The sequence below is a fragment of the Megalops cyprinoides genome, chromosome 18 (genome assembly GCF_013368585.1).
Source record: "Megalops cyprinoides isolate fMegCyp1 chromosome 18, fMegCyp1.pri, whole genome shotgun sequence".
Taxonomy (NCBI): domain Eukaryota; kingdom Metazoa; phylum Chordata; class Actinopteri; order Elopiformes; family Megalopidae; genus Megalops; species Megalops cyprinoides.
In genome coordinates, this window is record NC_050600.1 from 26,079,569 (window position 1) to 26,096,866 (window position 17,298).

At 40.5% G+C, this 17,298-nt stretch overlaps 1 protein-coding gene across 2 annotated transcripts; it reads left to right on the forward strand.

Annotated features, from left to right (window-relative positions):
* Positions 1 to 6,654: 6,654 nt before the first annotated feature.
* lbx2 (ladybird homeobox 2) lies at positions 6,655 to 16,955 on the forward strand. 2 transcript variants are annotated; one of them, XM_036551935.1, is made up of 3 exons: positions 6,655 to 6,692; positions 15,028 to 15,305; positions 16,495 to 16,955. In XM_036551935.1, exons 1-3 carry the CDS (start codon positions 6,655 to 6,657, stop codon positions 16,953 to 16,955), a joined length of 777 nt encoding a protein of 258 aa, XP_036407828.1. The 2 variants fall into 2 exon arrangements, with proteins under 2 accessions (XP_036407828.1, XP_036407827.1); XM_036551934.1 differs by lacking the exon at positions 6,655 to 6,692 and having other exon boundaries at positions 14,981 to 15,305.
* Positions 16,956 to 17,298: the final 343 nt, after the last annotated feature.

Genomic DNA, 17,298 nt, shown 5'->3' on the forward strand with positions numbered 1-17,298 from the left:
GCCCGTCCCCCCGCAACCTTTTCCCTCCATTCCAGTAACTGGTTCCCCTCCCGTGCAAGTACAGCTCGAGGAGGAACGACAGAGGCCAGGTGGAGAGATACAGGTGGGGAGGACACTCCACAATGGGAGAGAAAACCCAAAATGGCAGAATGTGTCACAGGCTGTGTGGTCTGCTGCTATTCTTTCGCACAGGAAGGAGGATGGAGTCCCACGAAACACGGCCCCAGGATGTTGGTTGGATGATAAACCGATTAATGAGACCAAGAAGAGAAATGGGGTCACATGCAGACCAGACAATGTCATCGAAACCCCTGCATCCCCCCACATCCCCCGACTGCCCCCCCACCATGGAACAGACACGCTTTTTAGTCATGTAAGCTGTCCATGTGCTGTAGGGATCATCTGAGACTTGACCCTCCGTAACCCCAGAGGAAGGGCCGGCTGTTTGACGATGGATAAGGGAAGACATCATGGATCACGTCTCTGTGTTGTGCGCATTGTTCCAGCGAAGGCTTCCTGTGGATGAAAAATCCACTTCCTGCCACAGGTGTGCCTCAGCAGTCCCCGCAGGCCCAAATCGAGAGGCCTCACTGAAAGCAAACGGCGTTTGACAATTAGAAATTCAAACCCCTCCTCCCACTGAAATGGCCCGACATCGCCACGGTTTCATGCGTTCGACAGACGACACCCAATTACCTCACCGCATCCGCCCACCGCTCTCAGAGCCGGGTTCACACATGTAACGCTAGGCTCTCCCAGCTTGCATTTCAATTAGGATGATGCATGGCTTGGTGTGGTTTATTAGGCCGTTGCTTTCCTGCGCTGCGTTGCCCAGCGAGGCGCAGAGCAGAGCGCAGCCCCCAACTTCCTGCAGTGAGGCGCTCTCTCGCCGCGTGAGGGATGTTGCACTGGGGACAAACGCCTTTTCCTACTCAAGATAACTTACTTCCAGGGAGCGAATGGCTTCTGAGCCCAGTCCAGCTGAGCACCAGAAGGTGATGATTTTTCAGCTGTGCCGATTGGCCACGGAGCACTGCTAAAGATCCGCATGGCCTGCAAAGACGGGCAACTCCCCACTCCAGAGGGGATTCGTTTGCAGAGCACTCCAAGTGGGGTGCAAAGACTCTCTTTGGTTTCCTTTCAGGAATGTCAAGTGTTCAGCCCCTGTTCCGCTCCACTCTATGGGCTCAATGTCATCCTTTGCCTAATCTTATGTCTGGTGACTGTAGCATGTCCCATTGTGTCAAACATGCACAATTATTTGTCACAATTCCAAATTCCAAAATAATATAATTATCCCAAAGCACCTGAATAAATTATATCATTGCATGCAGAATTTATTTTCATATTAAAATTATTTTAGTTACTCATTTTATGCTGTATTGCTTTGATTAAGAGAATTGTGCATTTATCTTTAACTTTTAATTGTTGATGGAAGCCTTTATGAAACTGCCACGTGCTTTATACTACAAAGAGAAGCAAAGCTTTACTCTTGCTCCATTCTTGACAGCAAAAAAGTTCAGCCAACACCAAGATACACAAAATCTTAAGTTGGAAACATGGAAAATGCAACACGTTGAAATTTGTTTCTGAAAGTTAAGTACAAAGCGCACTGCTGTTAGATTGAGTGTGGTCCTTGCTGAGTTTCTGAGGCCCCAGTTTTAAAAACCCTCCGCTAACTACAAGGCTTTTGATTCGAACGACTGCACTAGAGAATGAGCGTATTTCTGTGTTTGTGTTTGTGAGCGCGGGCGAGTAGTTGGGTGCTTTTGCGATACACATACGGCTTGGGAAAGTTCAGGTCTCAACGCTGGATATGTGCTTTTCCTAAATGGTGTTTGACCTTCTCAGAGCCTGGCTGTTGCTCTCCTCGGAGCCCCTTGCAGATGGATTTTTCATTGCATTAATCCCCCAGATCAGGTGGGTTTTGTCAAAGTGTTAAACTTTAATACTTCGGGTCATTTATCTTTGCGGCTAAACCCGCGGTCTGTCAGCGGTCAGACGAGCTATTTCCTCATTTTATTCAGAGTAAAGTGGCGCAGGACAGAGAGAGAGAGAGAGAGAGAGAGTGAGAGAGACCAGGGCAAACGCTGATCACAGCTTAATTAAATCCTGATGCGGCGAATAGGAGAGGTATTCTGGGTTCCCGGAGCCCCGCCATTCGCAGAAGCGAGGCGTCTCCGGAGAGAGGGCTCGGTTATTTATTTCTAAAAGTGCAGCTCTGTCCCTGTAAATTGTTACTCCGCTGTGCCGTCCATTACCTCAAACGCAAAGAGAGAGGGGGAGGGATGGTTAGCCCCCTGTGGACAAGGATGGAATTGTAGTAATTAACTTTTTTAGGACTGCCCATCCCATAATAATCAGCTTCACGAACCCTAAAATGGGCGGGGCTATCGCGTGCTTTCAATGACTCTTGATGTGAACGAATCAGCATTCCTCCATGTACATTAAAGTGGCTTGATTGGCTCAAACGAGTCAGTAATTGCCAGCATACAGCAGCCCCGTCCACAGTGAAGTTTATAAAGTCTCAGTCGGTCACCTCCAATAAAAATGTTGTGTGCCCACACATGCATGTTTCTTCAGATGTGAGCCATGAGCATGGGTCCACAAACAGCCCCTCCCTGCTTGGAAAAGCAGTACTAAACAAGTCATTTTGTCTCTGCTAAAGCCAATTTAGTATGAATGAACAAATGGCTACTTTAGTCTTTAACTCAGGACTCTGTTTGTGTTGTAGGTTGCTTTTCTGGACTTTATTCAAACATTTGTTTTTGAGTCACTTTGTGTCCACTCTGTTGCCATACAACAATTAGAAAATGCTGCCTATGACTGATATCAATGGTTATATTACTGTTTGCATGCAGTTACCACCCACACAGCTAAAAATCCCTTCATATGAGTCATGTTGAGACTAATGGCCTTTACTCCATAGTAAACAACAGACGCAACAGAGTTCACATGAAAGCTAAACTAACGTCTGACCGTGTATCAAAGCGTTTTCAAGGCTATTTCCACAATGCTAAACAGCAGTTGACCTTCCAGGACAGATTCTGGAGGTAAGGAAGCCAGTCAGAACCTTGTAATTATGTAGCTATTCCAGTTCTGAGGTCAAGAGGCCTACTGGGTTATTACCCACAACAAATGCATTTGTGTACGAGTCGATGTTGTAAATATCATGCTGGGTTACTCTTTGCATGTCTCTGGTGTCCTGAAACAAATGTGTGTTTCTTTTGCAGGGAAAGATCCAACACTGACTCCATTGAATGTATAATTACCTCTTAACATTGATTAGGGGTTGCCAAAGTTGTGGCAAGGTAGCTGCAGCATCTCGCAGGGGTTGATGAGCCAAAGAACACTAGGTTTTTGCAAAAGGGAGCTATGTCCAAAACAATTCCATCTGTGTACCACCAATTCCTACAAATAAAAACTCTGTCATGGGAATCACTGCACTCCTCAGGCAAAAACCACCCTTGATTTGGCTGTCCCACGTTTGTTTTTTGTGTTTAGTTTGTGTGGTGCAAGTTGAATGGGCTAGGCTTCATTGTCTTACATTTCTTAAAGGTGCAGTATGCACTTGACAATGCCAACTTAAATCTCAAGATTGTTTTAAGAAGATTTATATGATATCCAGGGCACAACAGGGATCTTCTTAAGCTACAATTTAGGGGACTCAAAATTCATTGAATTCTCTCAAACCATGGTTTTAAATGTTAAAAATAAGGGTGGGTGCAACATGACAACAAGAGACATCACCCAGGACCACATTTTGCCCCTGGGCTGCTGTTTGTTAACTCCTGCTTTATAAAAAGGAGAGGATATAGGCAGTATGGTTATAGAAGTCCATCTTGAAAGTAAGCCTTATTTGTGTGTAATGTATGTGTGTAGACAAACCGCATTACAAAATGGAAAATATTGGAATAGGTCAGGAAATCAATCAAAATGCTAATTTTGGAAATGGGAATTTAATGTCTTGTGCAGTATAACATTAAAATGTAACATGATCACCAACTCATCATCAGTTATTGAGCAATGTGCTTTCATAGCCATTTTTCGTCTTTTTGTCATATTTACACCAAACACTCAGCTTCTCCGTTTCTTTCTGGTCCTCTTCTCAAAGACGCGACTCTCTGTCTCTTGCTTGATCAGTCAGCAGCCGGTCTGAAGGCGTACTGACGTGCTTTGATCAGTCTCGGCCTCCTACAGTCCGCACGATTGCAGTGACGCTGCGTTCTGAAACTAGCATCCATCAGGAGCCACCGCATCAAGATGCGTCTTCTAACGACATCAACGTGACCAGGCGCGTCTGCGGTGGCTCGGTTCCCAGCCGTCCCCCGCGCCGCCCATTTTCCCTTGGTGCAGTCGATCCACACGGTCTCAGTACTCCGTGAGGTGAGCTCACGGGAAGCGTAAGCTATCGCTGTTGTTTTAGAGTCTTGAACTTGAACTTGGCAATCCGCTATATTTCGCCAGAGACAGCGCAGCAGGTAACTCAATAGGCAGCTGAGGGGACACAGCCTGCACATACCATAGTTTCAGAAATAGACACCTAATGCATCTAACTTATTACAGTTGGTATTGGCACGAAAAAGGTATGTCGATGGCTATTTATAAATTCTGTTAAGGGAGAAAATGATAATTAAATGTAATGACACAGCTCAAATGTCAGCGACGCACGGTGAAGCAGAGAAGCTGCACAGCGGTAAATGGCAGGTCGGTAAAAGCAGAAATAGGAGCGATGGTCCATGCAAATTGATGAACACACAATAATAAGCCCAGAAATCAGATTAACATTAATTTCCATGTCGGTTAATTATAGAGTGTATGAAGAACAAGAACAAGGCCTGTACTAAATCCAGCAGAAATGCATTTTGTCCTCATTTCTCAAGTTAAGAATTGAAGCCATTTTGTTCTTTTTAATGTTAAGAATAAAATTGCGTAAATTTGTTACGGAACATTAATGGCAAAACCGCAAGGTACAGAGTTAAGGCCTCAAACATTCTCATGCATTTGTTGAAATGCAGCTGCAATCACTGGGTAATTGTTTATCAAATCCTGTGGAATCACGCTGGCCTCGACGTTTTGGTACGTTGTGGATAAAAACGAGAGACAATCCCCACTATACTATTTTAAAAATGTGTCTCCTCAAAAAGTACCAGCCTCTGCCGCTGATGTTCTTTTCTCATTTGCTGGTAGACAAAAGAGACAGGATCTCTCCACAGAAGTTCATCGAATTAATCGCCATTATTGTTTCGTGACAGTCCATTCTAATTAGTTGAATCTGAATATAACAGGCCTCTTGTTTGCTGTGGTTACTGACCGCAACATGTTCTCAATCAAGGCAGGCTCAAATATCAGTCAATCAATTTCAAGTTATCATTCCCGCTCCCCTCCTGTCCCGAACGCTTCCATAGCGTAAAGTTAGTGTGGTGCAACATATGCCAATATTTAGTTATTATTATTATTATTATCATTATCATTATCATTATTATTGTTATTATTATTATTATTATTATTATTATTATTATTATTATTATTATTATTATTATCATTATTATTATTGTTGTTGTTGTTGTTGTTGTTGTTGTATTCTTAAATACACATTTGCAGTGAATGAAATTTTGATTTTACCACATGATATTTCCATATTATTATATTCCTTATTAATATATCGGCTTATGAACTAGAAGATAATGACTATGGTAACAATGAGTTGCAGTTGTGTGATGAAGCTGCAAAACATTCGTCAAAATGTTGTAAAGCTGCAACCAAATCGTACATCCTTCACCGATTTTAAATAAACTTAAAATGTATCACTTTGTTTTGTTTAAAGTAGTTTAAAGTTTGTTTAAGTGAAATATGTCATGGTTCTTAGCGGTTTTGGTTTGCATAGCCTCCGTTCACCTTTCCAATCCAGAACGTCTTTATTTTTAAGATTTAATCGGAAATGGTCAGTATTTCTTCACACGTATAGGCTACTGGAGCCTGTAATTCATTTTATGATTCCCAGAATAACACCAAACCTTTTGAAATTAACCCCTTAATGAAATACTAAAAACTCCTGAGAAGTGTTAAACTGAATTTTCATGTGAGATTTATAAATCCGTGTTTATTTTCTTTATTTTCTTACAGAATTTTTTTTCTTATACTACAGTTTTGTCGTATCCCAATAAAATTTCTTGCTTTACGTGGTGATAGCCATTTTATCTCTTTACCAATAACTGCCATTATCTGTCGTCGGCGTGGTTGTACTGAATTATATTTGTTAAGATGGCAGTTGACATATCCGTGTTATCGGAATGTTCATTCCCATTTCACTAATTCACAGTGTTTATTTAGCCACCTAATTGTTTGCTTAAGAGAAACATCTACTAACACTCTCTCATTACCCCCCCCCCCCCCACCCCCACCCCAAATGTGCTTGCAGATTTCCACATCTTTCTTTATGATCTTAAACGGACCCCTGAGGAGAATTAAGGTTCAGTAACGCCGCACCCTGGGGGGCTGGGTTTAAAGCGCCGTGATCCACGGGAGAAAATGAACTCCGGCGAGGTGAGAGAGCCAGGGAACCGTTTGGCCTCGTTAGGGGCTCTCGGTGCCCTGTTGGGAAACAAAACATTTGTCATTCAGTGGAGGGGAAGACAACAGGTTACCGTTGACATGACGTCTTCCAAATGTAATGCGAAATGCTCTGCCGCGTTCAAAGCCAACGTTTAGGATGTCAGCGCTATGGTGAGGCTTGATTTGGACTCTTACTGATGAGAACCGGTTTCCCTAAAATTACCTTCCGATCGCAGTACTCCTGGCCTTACAGCAAGTCTGACAAAAAGCTAATTTGTTCTTGTGGCTGTGGCCCTACACGACTGCGTGCTGAGATTCATTTTCACACAAGTGAAAAGGAAATGGTGTGATTATGTTTGAAAAGAATTACCACGTTATACCACTGATAAAGGTGAACACCCCATGGTTTCAAAGGTTTCTTGACCCAGTGGCGCTGCGTTTGCTGGCAGGCCTCATCGTAGCCCAGGTAGGTAGCAGGTTGCGGAGATCAGCTACGATTGTTGAATTGTCTCCCAGATACTCGGTATTCCCTCTTAAGAAGGGCGCTCTCTTCCTTCCGCTTAGGCTCCGTTTGACAAGAACTGAATTCATATTAATGACTAAACTTAGGAAGAAACTTATTTGAAATGGAAATATTTACTTTAAAGTAACTCATTTAAATTACTAAAATAATGCTACATAAAAATAAATAAATAAATAATTCGACCACCAGGGCGTAGACCAGTGTTTAGTCTACGTCTACATGCTCTTAAATATAAATTCGGCCGTTAATTAGCCTATCTGCTTAAAATGTACAGACGTCTGACAGCGAATGTCACAACACAGCCCGTCTATATTGACACTACTCCTAAAACTGGCTTCACACAGCGCCACTCCAGGTGAGGCTATATTGTGCCAACAACGGTGGCACTGGCCATCGGGACCGGGGCCACACGGCCCACTTTCAGCCGAGTGACCAGGGCGCAGTTGTGAACTGCGCGCTGGTGCGCTTACAGAATTGCTACAAGCAGAATGGAGCTCGCTGGTCATGGAAGCCCACGCCAACGTCTCAAGCGCCAGATCCACGGAAGGTGTAGGCCGAGCCAATGCTGTTGAAGAAAGTGGAAGCAAAATGCCCGGGGGGTACTGTTCTTGATCGAATGAGAGAAACCTGAATAGCGTACAGCCCCCGAGGTGAATATTGTTGTCAGAATTCGTTGTTCAATTTTACCTTATCATGATCCTATTGTCTCCAGTTTATGTTTTAAATAGTTTATTGCTCTATTAATCAACAACAACAACAGCAGCAGAAGTAATAATAATAATAATAATAATAATAATAATAATAATAATAATAATAATTGTTATTGTTATTATTACTAGTAGTAGTAGTAATAGTAGTAGAATGCGAGTTAATGGGAGTGTTTGCTTAACAATGTAACAACAACAACAGCAACAGCCATAATAATAATAATAATAATAATAATAATAATAATAAGAAGAAGAAGAAGAAGAAGAAGAAGAAGAAGAAGAAGAAGAAGACCGTGCTAATAAACTTGTGACATTTTAATGAAGGCATGGACAATTTCAGTTACTGTTTCATTTCATTATTTGCTAATGGCAGTAGAAATACTAAATATGATTAATTGGATTTGAACCAAATCAGCATAAACTACCAATGATAAACAAGTGTACCAACGAATAATACTTGTTACATACAATACTTTTCAATTACCTCTCGATTAACAATTGTTGGGCTATTGAAAACACCGAACAATGAACAATGAATATATCATAACGCTCAGATCTCCATACGCCATACCACTAGTAGCAGCGCCATGGTTTTTATTCAAGATCTTACATTTGATCGTGTTATTAGCATGACACACGTTGATCTTTTTAGCACATGCAATATCTGGCATCCACGTCGTTATTTTATGTCCTACAAAATCAATCATCTTGATAGGAAAAAAATAAATAAAAACGACACATAAAAAACGTCAGATGGGTGTATCATTTACGATGCTACCTGAGCAAATGGTAAATACATACGGAAAAAATAGGACTGTTTTGTCAAGAATGGCTGCCGGGAAAATAATTATTTATACAGTGATAACAATATTCATGGGAAATAGCAATACTATAAATGCCAGCTACATAATAAAGCAGACACAACACCGTGTCTTTAGATTAAAAATATTTATATTGTATTAAGTGAAATTGCTATCAATTTATGTTCATTGCTGTTCTTACATATGCATTTCAGGTATTGCAAATTGTCATTGTTTAGTTGTTGCCCAGGACTGAAAAGGATCACGTGACCTGATCTAAACTGTTCAGTGACTGATCAAATGAGCACTAAGATTAATTCATGAGGAGAAAAAGCTATGACGACATCACAATGATATGACATATAGTATATCTATAAATTTGGCATGTATCATCACAATACCAAATGTTGATCCATCCTTCTTCCATTAAATCTTTCTTCTCTTACACACACACACACACACACACACGCATGCACGCACGCACGTATACACACACACACAGATGCACGCACGGTGGAAGGGTTAAGTTGTGGTCATCGCCCATAAATAACCCGGACATTATTTGTCTTCATTGGGCTGTTGATAGGTAATTAGATGACTCGTTTGCATTTTAAACTGTCGATCGTTAGCGATAGGTAAATTGCTTGTAGGGAATCATTGGGCTGGTTAATTGAAAGAAAATGTTTCTATTGGGGTGTAATAAAGTATTTAAAGGATGCACAGTGGATAAGTACCCGTTTCGTCTTCGACACACACACACACACACACACACACACACACACACACACACACACACAACCGCATGCACAGACATTGAAACAAATACAAAGTACTGTAGATGAGTAGGAATTTGTATTTCTCTTCTGTAAAAAAAAAGCAACAAAAGTGATTTTACTTAAAATCAGTCCAAATCATCATGCCTCGGCCTTTATGTCCTACATTTTCGGTATCCAGGGAGGTGCAGCTTTTTAAAATTTATTAGACCCGAATTTGCACTACTGAGGGAACATCAGATGCAATCAAACCGAAGCCCAGGTCCCTCCCCCCGTATTTTGCCGATTGCGCCTATCATGCTACTGCACACAGGTTCGCACTGGCGTCCCACTGTCACGCCGAAACTGCAGCGAGTGCAGCTGTTTTGTTTAGTTATAGAGGTTAACAACTGGCGAGGACCCCGTGTCCTGAAACAGAGATTCGATTCTTACACTTCATGTGTGTGAAACGGATTGGAATTTGCTATGATGGCGCACTCTTATAGGTGGTGTTGGTGTGTGTGTGTGTATGTGTGTGTGTGTGTGTGTGTGTGGGAGGGGGGGGTGGTCTGTCTGTGCAGCAGCACAGACTGTGTTTTAGACACCAGCTGAATTGAATATTTAACAAAGCAAATTCCTAAGGACACGAGAAAAACAACATAATGAAGTAATGACAACCGCTCGCCACCATACTGAAGCTGTGAACTGTAATGTTGATGTTTCACTTTTTCTGTCTTGGCTTCGTGTCCCTATACCAATCGTCAATCGTACTTGGAGGCTGAAGTAAAATATTATTTCGTTTGAATTTTATTACTGTCCGTACATATTTTGATCGTTGTATGGGTAAACGCACATGATTAAAACGCTACACGAAAATAAACTAACTTCAAATGTGTCATTAAAAGCCATTAAATTTAACCTTCTTTTGATATACTCTACGCCTACCTGACTTTTTACAGCGATTATTATTATTATTATTATTATTATTATTATTATTATTATATTATTGTTGTTGTTGTTGCTGTTATTTTTATTATTATTATTATTATTTTGTTGTTGTTGTTATAACAATATTATTATTAATAATAATAATAATAATAATAATAATAATAATAATAATAATAATAACGGCTGTTATGTTCCAGTAAAACTCCAGGTACAGTGTCAAAGTTACTCAGCTACATGTAATTAACTCTCATGAATTCCACAATAAATTTATACTAGTAATATGATTGGTTCCAATATTTTTCCTAAATTTCCACCTATTTATATACCTTACAGAAGGAAAAACAAGATATAAAGGTTATGTGCAACAAGAGACGCGCGCAGCAGCGTCGGAGAAGGAGAGACAGAGCGATGGGGAAAATAAAAGCGCAGCTCCCGTAAGACGCCATGATTGATGATGTCAGGTGTTCTGTTTCTAATTAACGTTTAAATTAGGCCAAAGAAGACCTTTCGAATTAGCACCGCTCCGCTGGAGACCGTAAAGATCATTTAAAACATGTTTTGAAAAGAGATATTGGCGGCCTTAGCCTCAGAACTATTAATGTCCGCATTTGCGAGAAATGTTACACCATTTCCATCCGGCCTAGCTAGATGGGCTATTACTGTCTATCCTCCAGCTCGGGCTGTGATCTGTGGTTGCTGGCGAGCATTAAGCATTGTCTGGATTACAATATCCCCATGATTTAATTTAAACTTAATATCACAATCATAATCGTACAGTTTTTTTTTCAGGTGTGCATATTCCATATTCACAGTATTTTCGACCCAAGTCAGATTACATATTGCGTTACGGATTAGTTTCGGAATTGATTACAAAGGTTATTATTATCACAACTGCACAATGTTGGAGGCGTTGCATTAACGTCATTGACATTGAATGAATGGTATCATTGGATTGTTACATTTCCACTGTAGTTTTACAGTGCTTACTATATCATAACGCAGGAAAAAGAGCTAAAGATATTACTGGCAACTGCAGCCTACTTGTTGAAACAATAAACTGTGAGAAGAATAGGAAATCTAAAGATTTAGGGTGGTGCATGTCCTTCCAGTGGAATAGCTTCAGTTCCATAACCAAAAATACGCACTTTCCTTCTTTGTTCTACAGCCTTTCAAGAACATATTTGAAAACGAAATAGCTTGTTGATTTCATTGTTTTCAATTCAATGACAAAACGTTTCCTTCGTGTCATTCAGCTAATTTCTATCATGTGTGACACAAAGGAGAAATATTTACCCTTTTCCCCTTTTAATTTGTGTAGATTTTTTTTGTTTTCTTTCAATAACTATAATATATATACTATAAAAAAAATTTTTTCCTGTTTCTTATTGATTATTTTTGAGCAGAGGCATTGTCACTTTTCAGTTTTCATTTCATTTTCCTTCGAATTGTCTGAGTTAGTTCGTTACCGTGTTAGATATATGTGTTGAATAAATTATCCTTTGTTTGATAACATGTGCTCTTTTTCACGTTGCTGCGTGACACCCACACCGGCGAATCTCTACCCAGTGTAATAGAATCTCGTGCTGTTTTAATAAGTCCTGTGCTATTTGGCCCCGTTTTGTCCCTACACGAATGTCGCCATATGGTGCTTTTGGCACGGACAATGTGATGTTTCTGTAAGGACTCCATTCATCGCTAATGGTTCGTGTAAAAGGGACATCTATCATTCCGATCGATTATTAAAACACAAGGAAAACACATCAAATCTCGACAGTACCCTTTTATTTCCTTACCTTAGCCAACTGAACTTCATCTGATCTACAATTCAAAATAATTCACTGGGCTGACACGCGCAACAAAGGCGGGAAGAATAAGCCCGAATATTGTCACCCCTGATTTGTAAATCTTTCCATCACGTGTCGAGAGCGAGCGCAAGGAAAAGTGTTTATGTTATGAATAATTCATAGACGAAATCCCGAATGTGACAGAGAGCAAAGGAGCAATTGCCAGATTTGTTGTTACTGAAGATTTCAGACGTACGTTCGAAAATAAATATTCCTCGGGGATTTTTGCTCTCCTGCAAAACATTCAATTTCGTGTATCTGTGGCAAGTCAATTATATGTGTATGTTTTCTACTGTTATTAGCAGGTGTGAATGTTTTGGCCAATAAAGCCGTCCTAACTTGACAGACAAATTGAACATATTCTGGATAATTAAAAATAAACCACGCTCAGCCATTTATAATTCTACATTTTTATTATTGTCAATATCTGTTCAATATATAGACTATTGTAAATTAGTACATTTTGTGGAATTTATGTGTACGATGGTAAAATAAAGAAAATATGTGCGAGATGTAAGGTACATGTATGTGCATGAAAAACGAGGAATTCCATCTGATACACAACACACATAATATATAATATAATATATATAAAATAATAATAATAATAATAATAATAATAATAATAATGATAATGTCTAGTAAACAGATACTTGAGAAGTAGCACATCTCACGCGATATTTATGCGATATTCATTATTCATAGCACTCAAAATAATTTTGTTCACGCACAGTTTTACACAAAAAAATTGAATGCAAAACGCAAACAACTAATGTTTGATATTACATTCATTTGCAGTAAAGGTCAAATTATGACAGTGGGATTTTATATTTTTCGTCAGCATCTCGGGATCCTCTTTCACGCGATATACGATGATAATTACACGATGACATTGAAGGTGTAGTCAAATCAAAAACATATTCATTGAAAGACACCCAGCTTTCGTTAATGTGTTTTAATCATTTTATTTTTGTGGCGTAACGTTGATTTAGTTAATATTATATATTTAAAAGAAATAAAGAAACGTCGGCACCTACCTGCTTCTTCAAGATGAATTGTCCCATTCTCTCAGGCATTTAGGATTACAGTCACCCCACTCAACAACCTCTGAATCTAAATTTCATCAGCTGTATTGCCGAACGGATGTCGGACCCCGAAAATAAGTTCCCCTTTCCCGCTTCACCTGCGGACGCATTCGAACAGAAGGGAAAGGCGGAATTTTCAAAGCATTGTATGATATCAGCGAGTTATTTGTATGCCATTTTATGGCTCTTCGCTCCGGTGTAACTCAAAACCGCACAGAAATCTCCCCTTTCTCTGATAATCATTTCCAGGTTGTCTCTCTGGCTTTTTATGGTGCATTAGGAAAAAAAGAAGAGCTAATAAATTTAACGAACCCGCCACGGATAGCGGTATCATCTGGTCGAAATTGCCAGGCATTCCCCCTCGTCCCAATTTCGTTCGGTCCGCAGATGGAAGAGGCAAAACATTATTGAGATGCTTTCTTAAGCCCACTTCAAGAGGGAGAAAATTAAAGTTTCTGCCTGAAACACTTGCCCTGCGCTGTGAAATGCTTGATGGACACGCAGAAAACAGCTGGGGTCTGAAAAGTGGTCTACAGAGATCTACGGAGCTGACAGTGCTTTTCATCTAATTAAGTTTACCGCCATTCAGTTTAATAACAGTAGTAGTAATAATTATCATTATTATCAGTGGTTGCAGTAATAAAAGTTGTAGTACTGCAGCGATAGTATTACAAATTAAGTAAGAAAACAACAATAAAACAATAATCATGATCCACGCTACATTATTATTGTTATTATTATTATTATTAGTCATCATGGGTCCGTTAAGAGTGTTGAAATATAAATATTTCTCTCTGCAAATTGTGATTCCTCCTACGTATGCTAATGACGTTTGCCATAGTACTTTTTTTGCTGTCGACTGATTATCCCATCTTTTCCGCCTGTCCTGCTTTTTTCAGATTCCTGGAAGCTGTTGCATTGCATATACTGTAGGCTACATTGTGTCGAACAAATTCAAACCACAAACCCAATTAATAACATTTTGCGTCTCCATCTTTTTTGAAAGCCTGGGACTGAACTGTATATTTGGGCAAATTCCCAATTGTCTTCAACCGCTATGCGGGAAGTTTAAAAAGTCTTCTAATAACCCAAGGAGAGTGGCTGTGGGCAACCTTCCGTGACGTAATGGTACCGAAACATGGTTAAAATGAGGCCGCTCTCCCTTTTCTGTGAAATAAACATGAAAAGCACGTGGTTTCCCTAAGTGAGGAGAGGAAAGGAGGAAAGGCAGATACACGAACCTTTAAAAGCCCCCCCCCGCACTCTCTAAAGTTTTAGTAACGGAGGGGGAAACTCCTCCTATTCTCGCGTCCAATTAATTAATGTGGTCTGGCCCTTTAAGGCTCAGCGCCGGGTCAGTGAGCGGTGTAGTGTTTTTCTAATTGATCTTCGCCCAATCAACAATAACTCGTTAGCAGTTGCTTGCTTTTCTTGTTCCTTGAGACCGTTTTTTTACCTCCTTGTAGCAAATCAGCCCCCGGGCTGTGCCGTTATACTTTCTAAAGATCTCCATGGAGCTCCTCAGAAGATCCTTGGCTTTCTTAAAGGGAATACAATTCTGCCGTCCGTGAAACCGCAGCCCTCGCCGCACTATGACTATTTTGGAAAAACATTTCAGGCAAGAGAAGTTTTAAAGCGTCGCTGTAAGGTGCAACAAGAGTGGGGGGAAAAGCAGAATAAGTCAGTAGGAGCCCTGGAAGTGTACACGAGCCTTTGAATGAAATATAATCTGCTGATATTAGAGAGTAACGTTTTGTGGGACTGCGATGACCTCCAGTACAGACATGAAGGCAGGCTCTGTGTTGCAGTCCAGCGGCGAGGAACGACGACGGGGTCCCCTGGATCAGCTTCCACCGCCGGCCAATTCCAACAAGCCGCTCACCCCGTTTAGCATTGAGGATATTTTAAACAAGCCCTCCATAAAGAAGTCCGTAGCCACCCTCTGTCCGCCGAGGGTTCTGGACAAAGTTTCCAGCTCAAATGCAGCGAGGAACGGTATTACCACTCCGTCTTCCCCTCTCTGCGCTCTAGAGGAACTCGCCAGCAAAACTTTTAAGGGTCTGGAAGTCAGCGTAATCCAAGCAGCCGAAGGTACTCGTTCGTAATTTTCTCTCTGTTCTTCACACTCCATTATTTTATGCTCTTGTGTAGTAATTTATTGTTGTGCACGTAGCCCTCGTGTGCAGCTAGTATGGAAAGAGCTTCCAGTAAAATATTTTGTTGAAATACGTACCGTGACCAGAATACGCACGGGCCCAGTATTTGTTTATGTGCCATTGTTTTTAGTAAATAACCGATTTGCACGTGTTTGTGTATGTGCCTATAATCCGGTTATTATGCATACACTCTGTATGGTTTCAATGCTTAACAAGGGATTTGACCGATTTGTCAAAACAACACAACTGACTAATGAGGTAGATGTCAACAAATCACAAAAAAGTTTTGCCATTGTCAGAATATGCTGTATGAAGTATACATGTGCTGTTTTTATTATTATTATTTTATTTGTATTATTATTTTTGTGTGTGTGATTTACAAATTCATTGTGATAACTAAAAGAAATCATTTTTAAAATCTGGACTTTTCGAACAGGCAGTGATTTTGCAGCTTTCTCGCTTGATTGGCTAGATTTTATTATTGATTGCTGAGCAATTAATTGACCAGATTTATGATATAACTGCCGTTGTTAGTATGAGAGTTTGTGTACGTCGAAGGTTATGAAACATTTGTTCAGGATTTAAAGTGAATTGTCTTGTTTGAACGAATTTAAGGACTCGCAGAAAGCAGTCGAAATAGCTGGTGATTTTTATGCTTTCCAATTTTTCCATTTTTTTTTCCAATTTTTACACGCACTACAAATTCAGCGATGGCACAGCCAGACTTACAGACAGACGTACAGAAGGAACGATTGAAGGCTGTTCAGCAATAAGAGTACAATTAAAAATACAATGTTTTACACAGTTTGGCCAATGTTAGGCTCATGGTTTCGGTTTGGTGCTTAAACAGCTATTTTTGTTGATAGCGAGCGTCTGTTAGGGATGATATTCTTGAAGTTTTGGTTGGCAGCTATTCTGTAACTGTAGATAATACACGGGGCCTATAAAAATATTTTTGACATCATGGCCGTATATGAAGAACACATGCCTTGAATGCGTTTATGTGGAGTTCAGTTGAACTACACCTCGACTTTTATTCGATAGTTGAATTATTAAAATTCAAATGATTTCATAGCACGTTGGAGGTATATGAAGATTAACTGTTGTGTTTATTTTCACTGAAGGTCGCGAGCATCTGAACACGTTTGGTCAGCGGCAGGCCTCTAAAAAGAGGAGGAAGTCCCGCACCGCTTTCACGAACCATCAAATATATGAACTCGAGAAACGCTTTTTGTACCAGAAATACTTGTCGCCGGCAGACAGAGATCAGATAGCGCAACAGCTGGGCCTCACGAACGCCCAGGTTATCACCTGGTTCCAGAACAGACGAGCCAAACTCAAGAGAGACTTGGAGGAGATGAAAGCGGACGTCGAGTCGTTGAAGAAAATCCCCCCGCAGACGCTTCAGAAGCTGGTAAACATGGATGACATTGACGACCCCCAGGGAAGTTCGGGGGCTATATCTCCCAGCATTTCTCCTTCCTCGCAAGGGCACGGAGTCTTCCCCCAGTCGCCCGCCTCATCTAGAGACCAAACCACGGACGAGTTCTCAGAGGAAGACGAAGAAATTGAGGTGGACGATTGAAAGTGTAGGCCCACGATTTTCTGAGGGGGATGATTTTCGTTTCACTGCACGGACACGGGGGAACTCAGTGTAAAGTGAAGGGGAGTTTTTTGTTTTGTTTTTCTATTTTATTTATTTAAAGGATTGTAAAAAAAAATACATTTTTATTTCAGAACAAGACAGCTTGAAATTGACTCCACTTTACAGCCTTCGACGTTTGTCAACTTCAACAAACCAAGACAGGAATGAAAATGGACGTGACATTTTTCAATACAGTTTTGCCTTGTGGTTTATGGTACTTGATCAAGACCGCAAAGGGTGTATGAACATTTATAGTTTATTTCACCATGTTCATGGGAAAGTC